Source organism: Dasypus novemcinctus, chromosome 28, assembly GCF_030445035.2.
Source record: "Dasypus novemcinctus isolate mDasNov1 chromosome 28, mDasNov1.1.hap2, whole genome shotgun sequence".
Taxonomy (NCBI): Eukaryota; Metazoa; Chordata; class Mammalia; order Cingulata; family Dasypodidae; genus Dasypus; species Dasypus novemcinctus.
In genome coordinates, this window is record NC_080700.1 from 37,566,083 (window position 1) to 37,580,775 (window position 14,693).

The following is a 14,693-nucleotide window of genomic DNA, read 5'->3' on the forward strand; positions in this document are numbered from 1 at the left end:
CTTTAGACCAGAGATTCATCACTGGGGTCCATGGACCCCTTGAGAGTCCATGCAGATTTCAAGGGATTCCATGAGCTTGAATTGAAAAAACCAACTCAATTAGATGTCCAATATGATATGCATGTTGCCTTGTCAAATACACCAGTTATGTTCTTATTCAAAATAAACTGTCTGCACATTGATATCTCTTTAAAAAAATAAAATTTAACCTTAACTTTCCTGGGTTTTTGATGTATTATTTAATGCTAAGAAACATGTATGTATAGTATTATAGTGTGTTTTTTATTTTAGTAATTGTATTTCAATATGTGTTGTTGATTTCCTTTGTAATTTTATGTATTCAAAAACGTTATTCTTGTGGGGATATGTTGGTGTGGATGTGATATATTAATACACAGTAAAAAAAAAATTCATTCGATGCCCACACAGATACAAATGAAGTCTACTATAGCATCCCAATTCAGCTGTTTCCAAGATTAAGATGTTTACCAAAAACAATATATTATTTATTGAAGTTTTTAGACATTTTATTTGTAACAAAAATTTATTTTTATACATATATATACAAAAGACATTTATTTCCTAACATTGACACATAAAGATTCAGAATATCGACATATACACAAAAATATTAAAACAGACAAGACACCAGAAATAAAACAAGCAAAATTTCAAAGGCTATTTTTTTGGAAACATACACTCAAAAAGAAATTTAAGAAAGGTGACACAACATTTAAATTAACAGATTCCAGAAGTTGATATTTCAATTGGTATTAATTTGGCAAGGCAAATAAAATGTCCCAAATGACAGTAATCAAGATCTAAATTTAAGATTTTGTAGGTAAAATTACATGCCCTTTCTGTACCTTAAAATTGAATCAATTATATTTTATCTTCTTAATTACAAATATCAGATAATTTCCTAGTTTTCCTTTTTCCTTAAAATATTAATTTCTCTGATTTATAGGGACAATTTTACATTTTTCACATTAAATTATAAAATACTTTAAGATATTGTGTGCCCTTTATAAAGAGGTCAAAAAATCCCACAATACATTGATTTCAACATAAAACTGAAAATAACAATACATTTATTTTTATTTAATATTTTTAAAAAATTAAAACCTAATATCTAACCTTCATGGCCAGTTCCAATTGATTTAATAAGATTACAATCTTCTTAAATTCTGTTTGCTTTTTTTAGTGCCAGGCAGAGGTCCCGTTTTAGAGCTGGCTTTTTGGGGTTTGCCATTAGAACAGTCTTTGGTGGTATGATAATTACACAGACATTTTGTACAATAATCAAATCCACAACTCTCCCGTTTGCAGGTTGCCCGTTGTAAATAGCAATCATATTTTGCAGGTGAATTACAGCGAATACAGGCTTTGAGGCTTTCATTTTTTTTCAAAGTTTTAGCCACCTAGGAAAAAAAAAAAAACACAAACTTGAGTAAGTACTGAATGTCATCTGGTTAATCAAACCAAGAAGGCCATACCGATGCCATGAAGAAAGAAATATGAAAGTACTAATGTTAAACATAAAACAAGTCCTGCCCCCCTCAGGAACTTTCAATATATTTTCAAATACTCTCTTTTACTTCATGAATGCTACATATGCGCCAATGCCTGACTTAACCCGTCAGTTTTTCTTCAGTTCTCCCAATCTCAATAAGTTGGTTGTTCTTTCACCTCTTTTTTTCCCCCTAAAGATTTTTTATCTCTCCCCCCCCGCCCCCCTCCCAGTTGTCTGCTCTCTCTGTGTCCATTCACTGTGTGTTCTCTTCTGTGACCGCTTCTATCCTTATCAGCGGCACTGGGAATCTGTGTTTCTTTTTGTTGCATCATCTTGCTGTGTCAGCTCTCCATGTGTGCAATGCCATTCTTGGGCAGGTTGCACTTTCTTTTGCGCTGGGCGGCTCTCCTTACAGGGTGCACTCCTTGCGCGTGGGGCTCCCCTACATGGGGGACACCCCTGTGTGGCATGGCACTTCTTGCGTGCATCAGCACTGTGCGTGGGCCAGTTCCACATGGGTCAAAGAGGCCTAGGGTTTGAACCACGGACTTCCCATGTGGTAGGCGGATGCCCTATCCATTGGGCCAAGTCTGCTCCCCATCCTCTAGTTCTCTTTTGAAACATTTATCACATTATATTCCAGACTGTAAAGTAACAAAGGCCACTTTTTCTTACCTATGTACACATAGCAGATGTTCAAGAAATGCTTGAAAAATAATTTGGCATAATCAATATATCATGAATATTTAAGAAACTATATTTTATTATAGTTTACACCATCCACTGCTTTAATTTCTGAAAGCTGGCTTTTTTCTGTTTAGTCCTTTCTCAGTTATAAAGGAAGCATCTGCAAAATATAGTACTGAGCAGTTTTAGATTAAATTTTCAATTATAGATTAAGTTTTAAATTATAGATGTTTCAAAATCAAGGTTGTTTTTTATTATCTTCTTAGTGTTTCCAAGTTAGATCTCAACACCAATGAACTTTCATAAACAATGCCAAATGGTCTCTATTATTCTTGGCATAGAAAGACATTCGAGTACTTTCCTAATTTGATTAGTTGGGTTCTAAACACACTTGGTTCCCTACATTTTGAGTAGAATGAGGGGGCCAGAGAGGTTATGAGCACCATTAACAATTTCCTAGTAAGTTGACCTTGCAAAATCCTTTTAATAAATGACTCATATATTTCTAATTCATTGATAAAACAAAAAATTACCTCAGAGAACTCATTGTGTCGACTGTACGTAGAACGTTCCTGATCACCTTCACTGGGTAAGTTGGTCTGAGTATCTTTTTTAGGGAGAGTCTGGACTGCTGATTTTTGAACAGAAGCTAAAGGTGTTCTGAACATAACATATTCTCTGGTTGAAGCATGTGGTGAAAACTTAATGTTGTTTTTCTAATTAGGAAAAAAAAGTTTTAGCAGGACTTAAAAATACTTTCATTCGTATATTTTCAATAATCAGGCTTTTGTATTGTTTATATATACAAAAAGGACAAACTTGCTTTAACAGACACACACAACTAAGACATTTTAACCTAATAACGAACACTTATTAAGAGAAATTGTGAGCTAGAAACTGTGGAAAAGCACTTTAAATGTTTAGTTTACACCTAACACATGATTTATAAATGTACTACTGACAACAAAAGGTCATTCTCACTGCCAGTAGATGGCAGTAGTCACTCTTAAGTGCCACCCCAGTGTTATCAACAGATTTCTTAAAAAGCTTTCAGATTAGAAGATTCTTCATTAATACCAGTTTATCAGTGAACTTGGGAGAATTTTGGCACTACTCGCCTAAAATTACACAGCTTTTGAGTAGCAGCACTAAAACTTCTTCAGTTTGTCAAATTCCAAGGTGTGAACTTTTTTTTAAACTCAAAAATAATTTTATTCTCATAGGAAGTAATTTATACATTCAGAGAACTGACTTCATTAGATGATTTCTAGGATTAATGTGAAACTGCCCTTGATTACACAGATGAGTAAGAGAAGGCTAATGTAGCTCTAAAAATGCTGTATACATTCTGGCCCAAGATATTAAGGATGTTTTAGTTTGTTAACAGGGAAAAATATTAAATCCTAAGACTAAAGCATCCTATTCTTGTGATGCACTGTAACGAATATAATCAAGGATTCTTTTGTTTTCCTAAAAGAAAACATTCACCAATCCTTCTAACCTGGACCCAGTAATAATTTACTAAAATGCTTCATTATCTTGGTTGACTTTAACTTGCCAACCTTTTCCCTTTCAGTCTTCTTCATGGTTCTGGCTAATGACCACATATGACCTGAACTTTTAATTATGTATTGACTTTGATTCTCAGAAATACCTCCGAAGTTAAGTATTTTGGAAAGAAAATACACTCTCTCTTACTGAAGCTCTTCAATGTGTTGATAATTTACTGTTTCTTTGGCAGATGCAAATATTTTATATACCCCCTATTTCTTTATAACTTAGAAATACAAGTAAAACAGTATTTCCAAAGGTTAGAAAACACATATACACAAACAGCAACCAAGATGGGCTATATGGTCAACTCTTGCTACCCAAGAATTGAGTAATTTTCCCATTGTTACTTTTGGACATTTCTAAAGATAATAGAGCATTAGCAATATATTCTAAATCGAAACATCAACTGCAAAGACTTACAGTAACTCTTTGAATTGCTTTATTATACAACTGGAATGCCCTTTTATCATCTTCTAGAATCTTCTTCCAAGTTGTGCTCACTTTAGCCACACTAGGAAAAGTAAATGGTTTAAAGGAAACAATTAAGCATTACAAAGAGCTAAGATGAACACATTCAAGAAACATTACCAGTGCACAGAAAGGAAATTTCTATCAGCAATGGTTCTTATATCTGGCTGGACATTAGAATTGCTTGGAGCATTTAAGAATTAAATATTCCCCATGCCTTGTCGTTTTGATTTAACCGGTCTAAAATGGGGCCTAGGGTTCTATATTTTTAAAGAGCTTTTCAGCAAGCAATTCTAAGTGCATCTAGGCTTAAGAACCACTGCTTTGTACTTAATATTTTTTTATAATAACTGCAAACCTCAAATAAGTAGCTTCCATTGAATATATACCATGTGAGCAGTATATTTGGTAAAGTTGAAGACAAATTTCAAAGTACTTAAGTTACACGCAGAAATCAGTTTTAAAAAATCCATGTTAGTTAACAGAAAAAGTAGCTGTGATGATCATCCCTCAAGAAGCCAGGGAACAATATAAATATTTACTACATTTTAATTTTAGCTATGTTTCATAAAGGTAAGTGTAAAGTCACACTTGCAAAGGGAACCAGTAAATAACTTTTCAACAAGCCAAAAATGAACCCAGGTGAGTTTAACCCATCTAAGCCAATAATGTGTGGTCCTCTTAATTCTCATGGTACCTCAGACCTGATTTTCCTTGGTAGAATTAGGAAGAGAGATAAAGGATAAGTTTCCTAAGCAACAGATCTCTGCTTGTGAGTCTCTATGGTTTAATCAATCATTGCCAAGCCTATGAGAGTCCTACATCCAAAAAGTCCTAAAAAGTTCTTTATACTTTCAGGTATGACAAAAACTGTAATGCATATCAGACCTGTAGGCCACTGTTTTATAGCTAAGCCTAAAAAAGATGTAGCTTACATATAAAAATCTCAATACTAAAAGAACAAAGATGTCAATCTAAAAGAAATATAAATTTTCACTAGTAGAGGTATGAAGTTTGAAATGACTGGATTAAATGCATATTTTAAAATGTATTTTTCATCTAGTGGCATACAGATGGTAAAATACCAATTAGGCATACCTCAATCAAATGATAGAAGTCTACTCTACACCAGCCTTTGCGTGAGCTGATGGTGCTAAGCCATCTAACAAAAATGTTCAGTGGATTATACTAACATACTCAAAGCAATGATACTTACTTGATTAAGTCCATATCACTGAGCTGTGCTAAAATATTTGCTAAGAGATGTCTGAGTCCTCTTCGAAATAATTCACTGAGAATATCTACACATTCTAGGCCCATTTTTCTGCCAATTATATTCTGTAGCCTAAAATTTCCACTGCATATAATTCTCTTCAAAATTTCTCGATCTACCTTAGGATTTCGCTTGGCAGTCTTTTTCAGTGTTGAACAAACCACTTTTTCAAAATGAAGAACTGGCAGCAAGTTTTTGTTGGGATACTGGTCTGGGCTTTGTGTCTGTAATAGGCAGGAATATGGACTCTCACTGTAGTTTTCCACCAGGGAGAGGCTACCCTCTTCATGGTCACTAAGGATATTCTGTTGAGAAAATGAGGAATAGCCACTGTCTTCATAAAGTCTACTGGTCTCTAACTCTTCTATTTCATTTGAACTATTAAGCATTTGTTGCACATGCTGGTTTTCCTTGTTATGTAAGGGTTTGCTTTCCGTTTCAAGTTCTACAGTCTTGGGGCTCACAATTGGTGATCCAATACATGATAATCTTTCGTAGTCTTTAATGTAGTCTTTACAAGAATATTCCAAACATGCAGGAATATAGGAGCCTAGTCTTTCATCACCATCAGGTTTTACTGGTTTAAGTCCAGAATGAACATGGTTACACTTAAAATCGCACTTCATTTTGACAGAAAGAGTGGTATTTTCTTCTTTATAACCTACAAAAAGAACATAACATTTACTTCTTAATAGCACAATTTCCACACATCTCTACTTCTTAAATTGGAGCATAGATTTAAGTACTTAATATTCTATTAACACCTGCATTAGCCTATACAGCTAATTACCTAAGTTTAAATGAGATGTGACTGTAACATGATAAAACATTACTTACCTATAAGTATGTATGTCTTATCTTAAAAAGGTATGTCAAAACAGACTGCTTTTGGATCTGTGTAACAATACAACTACTAAGGACTATATCTAATTAGTCTAATTAGAAAGTAGTGGAAAAAGAGAATATTTGTCCTTAAAGAACAAAGGAGAAAATGTGATGCATCAAAAGACTAAGTTCTGAGGTCAAAGTTGTCCTTATAGTTAACCACAAATACTCCTAGAATCAGTGTTTCTACCCTAGACTTGAAATGGCACTATAATTATCTTTGACTAATTTGTCTTAATATTAAGACCAGTGGGGTAGAAGCATGTTACAAATCATTTAAACATTTACTGAAAGCCTTTAAATAGTTTAGAAATCTGTAAAGTAGCTTGGAGAAAAGGATTAAAACAATACATTTAAACACCTCGCACTCCAAGTTTTAGTCTTATTAGTGCTCTAGGTGATAGTCTGATGTTTTTAAGGTGTTTTGCTACCAGTAAACTCATGTACAAGGGCATCGTTGTCTTATACCTTGCCTAGTTAGTATGTGTTAGAAATCTTTGTTATTGAACAAAGATTTTTCATCACCAACCAATTAACCAAAATCATGAGAATCAATGGTTCAGCTACCAATAAGAAAATATGGTAAATAAAGATAACACTCCAAACAGTACAAAATCAAATATAAGCATGTGAGGGTGGTAGGGCAGCAAATGAGAGCTACCATTCAAATGTTTAAAATAATTTGAGAATAAATTGCAAGAAGGTTTTAAGTTTTCAATACTTGGGAGTCTGTAAATTAAATATAAACATGCATGCTGGGCTCTGATAAAAAATGTAATTGGTACATATAAGTAGGATAAAAGGGAAAAATAAGTTATGACTATCCACAAATTATGCATTTATTGATATTACTCATGAGAATTCATAATTATTCATTAAAACTTAAGCTTCAGGGAGTAGATGCAGCTGAAGTGGTTGACACCTGCTTACCATGTATGAGGTCCCAGGTTTGATCTCTGGTACCTCCTAAAAACACAAAAGAAAGAAACAAAAAAAAACCACCAAATCTCATTGGGGAAGGGGTGTAGTTCAGTGGTTGAGCACCTGCTTCCCATGTATGAGTTCCTAGGTTCAATTTCTGCCATCTACTAAAAAAAAAAAAACACCTTAAGCTTCAAGAAAGACAAAGACTTATTGAAGGCAGAGAGATCAATTAATTTAATGTAATAATTTCCAGCCTTCACCATTGTGAGCTTTTCAGTTGGTCCTGGGGTCCCTCTGTCAACTTTTTTATTTTAAACCATTCTTTATTTCTGGCATTATGAGATGCTCCAGGTTCATCCTGCATTTTCCCTTTTCCAGTGCTGGTTTCCTTTTATTAGAGAATGGTATTAGAAATCACAATCTGGAGCTTGGTTATAAGTTTAGTTTTAAAATGTGAAATGAATGTTATATACTTTTGATCTCCTCAATACTGCATGGTGAGTTAAAGTACTACTTTTAAAGAGGTGGCTGAAGCAGACAAACAGGCTTGAGTCTATTATGTCTCTTAATTGGTTTAATGCTTTCCAATTTCCAAGTCATTTTTTTAAACCATCTGGGAAATATAAGAATTCATATAGTTGATCTGATATTACTTCAAAAAAAATATTACATGATTTCAAGAAGTCTTCAACTACATGGAAGAGGTCTGAGAGTCTAGTTCTGCCACGTACTCATTGATCCAATGCCCAATTACTAACAGGGTGGGGGAAGGGGAAGATGTTAGTCAGGTATGATCTTCTAGAGGTGGCATTCTGAGATCTGAGAGTCTTATGGAATTCTGGTGAAAGAGAGTGTCAGAAAGAGGGAAATGCAAGGAGCAAGGAAAAGAGAATGTCTGTAACTAGTGGCCTAGGGAGAGAAGGGTTGAAAAGTAAGTCTATAGGATTGGTGGGGTAGGCTGGATTTTAGTCAATGTGCAATAAAGAGCCTTTGGGGTTGTAAGCAGGGGAGAGAAATTTGGTTTAAATTTTAAAAAAAGATCATCAGCAGTTATGAAGACTGGACTGTAAGAAGATAAAAAGTGGAAGCAGGGAGGTCGTCAGCTAGGAATGTTTATCATAGGACTCCTGACAGAGTTGGGTAGCTTGGAATAGGATGACTGTAGTGGAAATGAAGAAAAAAGGAGGACAATACAGTCCACACAGAAGTATACATTTCAAAATATTATACTTCCCCATTAGAAAGCATGCATTTAGGATGCAGACTCATCCAAATGCAAATGATAATCTTTTGCCTTAGCTTTGGCTAAGGCACCCTGGAACATTCCATTGGTCTCCTTTTCTCTACAAAGGAGATACATACATACTATTAGCTATCTCAGAGAAGTTGTTGTGAAGACTGACCACAGTGCACTTTTTAGACCTATCAGTTACCAACTTCACAGAACAATCGTGAAAAGTGGTATTATAATTAACTGTTCAAAGTTTTACCTTCTATGTAAATTTTCAATGTAGACAGGATACACCATATAAAAAACTATAGTCAAAAACTGGCTTCAAAACCTTCCTAACTCCTTTCTAATGTTAATTATATTCTACCTTCTCCAATATCTACACTGCCCAACTTCATGCCTGTCCATTCCTTCCACTAAGAATTTGAAGAGAGGCCATATGGCATGTGGCCAAATCAGCCATAAACTGTAAGAGAAAGCTGCTAGAAAAGTGTACCTTCAAAAATATTTGGGTGCAATTATTTCATTTTTCCAAACCTGTTAACCGGGAAGGGAAAAAAATCCAAGACACTGCTGAGTAGCAAGGTAATAAATACTAGTGGAGTTTTATAAAACCATCAAGCTTCAGACTTTCACAGGGAGACATGACTCAGGATCTTCTATAAAGACACTTAACCCAACCCATTCAAATTAAGTATTATTTTTCTCTCTTGAGTCTTCTAGATTCCTTTTCTAATGAAAGGGACATCTTTCAGGGTTTAACTATTACAAAACCGAATTACTACTAAACGAAATTCTAGATCTCTTTTAGAGATGGTAGGATAAAAATAAGAGTTTATTTCAGTGCCTTTCAGTGTATCCAAGTTTTGGAGTCAAAGAGACATCTAATTATTCAGGGGCACAGGGGGAAAAAAACCCAATTCTTCAGTTCTTACAAAACCAGCGCAATATGGGCAAATTCAAGATTTTGTATTAAAATGGGAATTTTCTCCCCTGCCCTTTCGACTCCACGCCTTGAGGCTGAGTTATTGGGCAGAGAGGGGGGGGAAAAAGAGATTTAAAGTTTTTGTTTGGGCGACCCACTTGAGCTTGGTCCGATGGGGGGGTCCCTCCATTTGGCGGGAGTGGGGAGGTAGCCTGGAGATCCTGAGGGGTCGGAGGGCTGGCCCCTCAGGGCGCGGGACGGGCAGAGGCGGGAGATAACCGCGGCGCGATCTCCCGCGCCCGCCTGCAAAGGCTGAGGCGCAAAATTGGGGCAATTCACCTCGGGATCTGGGGGTGCGGGGCAGAGAGGGAAAGGGGGCTCGGAGGGGGGAGGGGGTCGGGCACTGGGGCCACCTGCGGGCCCCAGGTTCGGGGCTGACAGGGCGGGAGGCCGCGTGGGGGAGGGGAGGGGGCGTTTGGCGCCTCTTTAGGGGATTGGGGAGCGTGGTCTTGCGGGAAGGTAAAGAGCGCCCAGGAGGCCGCGACCTCCCCTCGCGGGGCGCCGGGCTCAGGTTGGCGTGGCACGAGGGAGCCTGGGCCGCACCCCGACTCAGCACACCGGGCCCCGCGCCCCGCATCCCGCAGCTGCCGCCCGCCCCGGGAGCAGTGCGGGCTGCACGCTCGGGCTCCAGGGGGCCTGGACTCGGGCTCGCTGGCCCCCCCCAGGCCCTCCCAGCGCCCACCGTCCCGCACCCTCTGCCCTCACCCCCTGCTCTCCCGCAGCCCCCCGCACTCTCCCCTCACTCACCGCCCGAGGCCCGCGGGCGCCCGGCGGCTGTCAAGGAGAGGGGTCGCGGCGAGCAGCTGCACGGCCGCTGGCTCATACCAGGGCCGGGGGGTCTGCCTCCAGGGAAGGACCGCCGGTGCGCGCCGTGAAGCCGGCCGACCGATTCGCGAGTCTGCAAAAGGCGCCAGCTGGTACTTTTAAAATCTTTGAATTTGGTGCCCAAATCTCCGCGGGCCAATGGGGGCGCGCCGCTCGCTCGCGCGCGCCAATAGCAAGGCGGTAGGAGGAGACGCCCGCGCCCGCACCCAATGCGCGGCGCCGGAGGCGGGGCCGAGCCGCCAAGCCCCGCCTCCCCGGCCGAGCCGGCTCCTCACGTCCGGAAAGATGCTCAGGCCAGGGGCGGGGCAGGGTGGGGCCTCGGAGCTGGGAGGCCGCCGCCCGCCGCACGTGGAGGCGGCCTGCCGCGCATGCGCACAGCCTCCACGCTGCCATCTGCCGTCTCTGGGCCGGCCCTCTGGAGAGTCTTGATTGCAGCCTCAAGCCAGCTCCGGTCTCTGTCTGGAGATCTCCGACGGGTGGAAAGAAAAGCCGACTTTCTTCCATCATGGCCCAAGGGGTGGTTTGGTGAGCAGCAACGCTGGGCGGCCGGGAATCCAAGCTTTCCGGAAGACGAGCCCTCCCCCAAGCCTCCTTACCCCGCCTCTTTAGGATTTACGCGCGCACTCCCGGCTCCCTCCTAATTTGGCTCCGCCCCTGCCCTGCTTCTGCGCAGGCTCCTTTGCTGGGCGGTGGGTGCCCATTTGGCGGGTCGGCGCTTGCGCACTGGGGTCCCCCGCGTTTCTCCTGGGAGGGAAGACGGGCAGGCGCTGGTGGGTGGGGCCGCTTCGCCCCGCGCTGCCTGAGCTATTCTCAAGAGATAGCAGCCCTTCTACCAAAAAAAAAAAAAATTCAAGTGCTGTGTTTCTTGTGGTGGAGGAATAGATGTCAGTTAAGTGATGGCCATGTCATATAGTATTGTTAGTCATGCTGATCTTTTCGCTGGTTGTGGATGACCCAGTGGCAGTGCATTCCCTCCACTCAACTTTTGGCCACAGTGCAGTGAAGTCATAGAACCCAAACTGCCAAAAGCCTGAGTCGTTCCTTGTATCCTGTTGTTTTCTGCCTTGCTATTTGCTCTTCTGCATCCTCGGGGAGAGTTGGTGCTTGGTTTATATTGAATTCGATTTCAACTCAGTTGGGGGCAAATCCTGTGCGAGGCAGGGCGGGGATTTCGAAGGCAAGGCTGGGATCTGTGCATGTTGTGTAAATACAGGATGGATTGAGCCTTTAGGCAAAATTATGATATCTAGTTCATCATGGATTTTTTGGTAGTTTTTAAAAAATTGCACTCAAATATTATTTATCCTGATTACTGCAACTTTTGGCCCCTCTTGAAATTTTGTGCTTGAGACATGTGCATCACTCACCTCAACCTAGTCTGACTGTCCCGCTAGGTCCTGAAAATACAGGATTGAAAAGACAAAGTCCCCTTCGGGGAGTTTACATACTAAAACCGTATAAATTATTTGAAAAATAAAACAATGTAATGGTGTAGACAGTGGAGAGTGGGGACATAGGTTAAGTGCTTTGGGTGGCCAAGGTTTCTCAGACCTTGAATTAAGATCTGATTAGTGAGCTGCAATGAAAAGATCTGCGTAATAGGCTAAAAGGTGTTTAGCATGTTGAAGGCATATCAGAATGACTGACGAGGAGCAGTGAGCAAGGATGAGGTCAGAGGAAGGCAGAAGCCAGATCCTACAGAACTTTGCCTGCAAGACAGAATTTGAAGTTTTATCTTTTTTTTTTTAAAGATACATTGATCACACAAAATGTTACTTTAAAAAATAAGAGGTTCCCATGTACCCCACTTCCCATACCCCCAAACTTCAGAACCCCAGGGATTATTTTGATTTTATGATGATTGTACTTAGAAGTGTAAATTAATTCCCACACAACTACACAGTAGGTGAAAAATCCAACCCCAGGATGTAGGACTCTAAATTCCATATACTTTCCCCTGTTAAGCTGGGTAGTAATATTTGCTGGAATCCTGATAGTTTATAGTACTCTTTTGTCAGAGTCGCGGACCCGAAGGGTATCTGGAATGAAAGATAAAGAGAGATTGGGATCAGGGGGTCTGAGAGCATTGATTTCTCAAGCTCATCAGACAAATGTATTAGTCTCAGGGGCTTGCTTATATACCCCAATAGGTCGTGAGAAGCAGGAACTATCCTAGGTAACTATTACCACTAACAGGAGCTATTCTAGATAACTATTACCTTTATCTTATTCTTAAGAATACAGTGGATTAGATAGTGACCAAAGCTCACAATAATCTATTATGTTATTGAAACAAATATACTTATGAATCTTGTTGCCCAAGTCGTTCCGTGCTATCAAGTCCTGGTCTCGCCAGGATGTTACATCTGTGCTATCAAGTCCTGGTTCTGTCAGGATGTTACATCTCCCTACACATGCACCTCTAGGAATAGCATGACTCAGTTGTCAAGGAAGTAACTTGCTATTATGGAAACAACATGCCTTTGTTTCCCACACACTTTTATATCAATACCTTTTTTTGACCTTAGAGTTCATCTTTATTTCACCTCTTTTATTTTCAGATGTGGATGGGAATATGAAATGTGAGCAGGGGCTTGTGTCATATTAAATAGTTGCATGCCTGTAATCTTTGCATTTTAACCATAACACAAAAGGCATTCTACAGTGGTTTTATTTTTTCTTCAGAAAAAGGCTTACACTGGAAAAATCAAAATTACTTTAGAAATATAATGTAATATAGAGCCAAGCATGCTGTGTTCCATGATGGAGTAGTTTATCAGTGTTTTGGTTTATTAGGCTTTTTAATCATTGGCTTTAAATGATGTTTGAGCTTTTATTTATAGTGAAATAATTCTTAAGTGGCAACTCTTTTAGCAGGTTTATGAACACCTGTTGATTTCATCTTTAGTGAGAAACTAATTAGAATGCAACATTCAGAATTTTACTAGATGTCCTCAGATAGTATACCCCTTTCTTCTTGCAAATCAGTATCAGAATTATTGCGTTTTAGGTGCAAAATGAAGTGCTAAGCAAATTGCATCAAGTTCTTATTGCACATTTACTGTAATATGCAAGATGTTATGGAGTATATGAAAATAATTGGAACATGGTAGCTGCCCTTGTGCTTACCATACACTGTGTGACTGCCCCCCAAAAGACCTAATAGATGCTCAGTAAGTAATTTTTGAATAAAGGAATAGCTGGAGGACCAGGTGAAGTGTATAATATATGAATATAATGGAATATTAAAGTGGTCAAATACATCCAGAGTTACAGTGGAGATTTTTATAGAACTGAGTAATTGCTTCTATATGTGAGAATAAGGGAATGTGCTGTAGGACAGGGTTTCTCAAACTTGCGTGCTTGACAGTTTGGGACAGATAATTCTTTGTTGTGTTGGGCTGCCTTTCCATTTTAGGGTGTTTAGCAGCATTCCTTACCTTTAACCAATAGGCGCCTGTAGCACACTCCTCTCCCAGTTTTGGACCACAACTATCTGCTAACACTCCAGCCATTTTCAGATGTCCCCTGTGGGACAACAACACTGCCCATAGGTTGAGATCCACTGCTCTAGGGGATGTCTTTTGAGGAAGTGGGGAACGAGGCCTTCCAAGGAATCAGGAACAAAATGAGGGAAAGCATAAATGCAGGGTGCATTTATCAGCAGGAGTTAATCTGATGTGGCGTAAGGGCGGTGGTATGTGAAATGGGTTAAGAAATAATGCTGGAGGTCAGGAGCAGGGGCTGGAAGACGGCGGCGGCCACGGAATTGGCGCTGCTGGAGAAGTCGCTGGGGCTGAGCAAAGGGGATAAATATAGCGCCCAGGGCGAGCGACGGGTTCCAGTTCTTCAAACCAACCGTGGTCCCAGTCTAACAGGATTGACTACTAGAGCAGCCCACCTAGTCAAGCAAGCCAACAAAGAGTATTTGCTTGGGAGTACCGCAGAAAAAAAGCTTTGGTGCCACAGTGGTTAGAAAACAGAACTCAAGTCAAAGGCCACTCCAGTAAAGATGATATCTGCACTGTTAAAGGATCTTAATTCATATCTTGAAGATAAAGTCTACCTTACAGGTTTTAACTTCCCCTTAGCAGATATCCTACTGTACTATGGACTGCATCGCTTTGTAGTTGACCTGACAGTTCAAGAAAAGGAGAAATATCTTAATGTGTCTCGCTGGTTTTGTCACATTCAGCATTACCCAGGCATGCAGCAACATGTGTCTAGTGTTTTCCTCAAGAACAGACTAAATACTGATTCCCATTAGAAGCTACCCGTGCCGTACAGAAGATTGATTAAAAACGTTTTAAATGGCAAATGTATTCTGGACCACAAGACAAACGTGAAT

At 39.8% G+C, this 14,693-nt stretch overlaps 1 protein-coding gene and 1 pseudogene across 1 annotated transcript; one reads left to right on the forward strand and one right to left on the reverse strand.

The window, feature by feature from the left end:
* Positions 1 to 535: 535 nt before the first annotated feature.
* On the reverse strand, positions 536 to 10,567 carry FBXO5 (F-box protein 5). The gene is made up of 5 exons (XM_004483058.4): positions 10,268 to 10,567; positions 5,439 to 6,156; positions 4,175 to 4,265; positions 2,734 to 2,916; positions 536 to 1,421 (listed from the first exon to the last, which is right to left on the reverse strand). Exons 1-5 carry the CDS (start codon positions 10,341 to 10,343, stop codon positions 1,170 to 1,172), a joined length of 1,320 nt encoding a protein of 439 aa, XP_004483115.1. The 5' UTR covers positions 10,344 to 10,567; the 3' UTR covers positions 536 to 1,169.
* Positions 10,568 to 14,048: 3,481 nt separating this feature from the next.
* On the forward strand, positions 14,049 to 14,669 carry LOC101430284 (eukaryotic translation elongation factor 1 epsilon-1 pseudogene; annotated as a pseudogene).
* Positions 14,670 to 14,693: the final 24 nt, after the last annotated feature.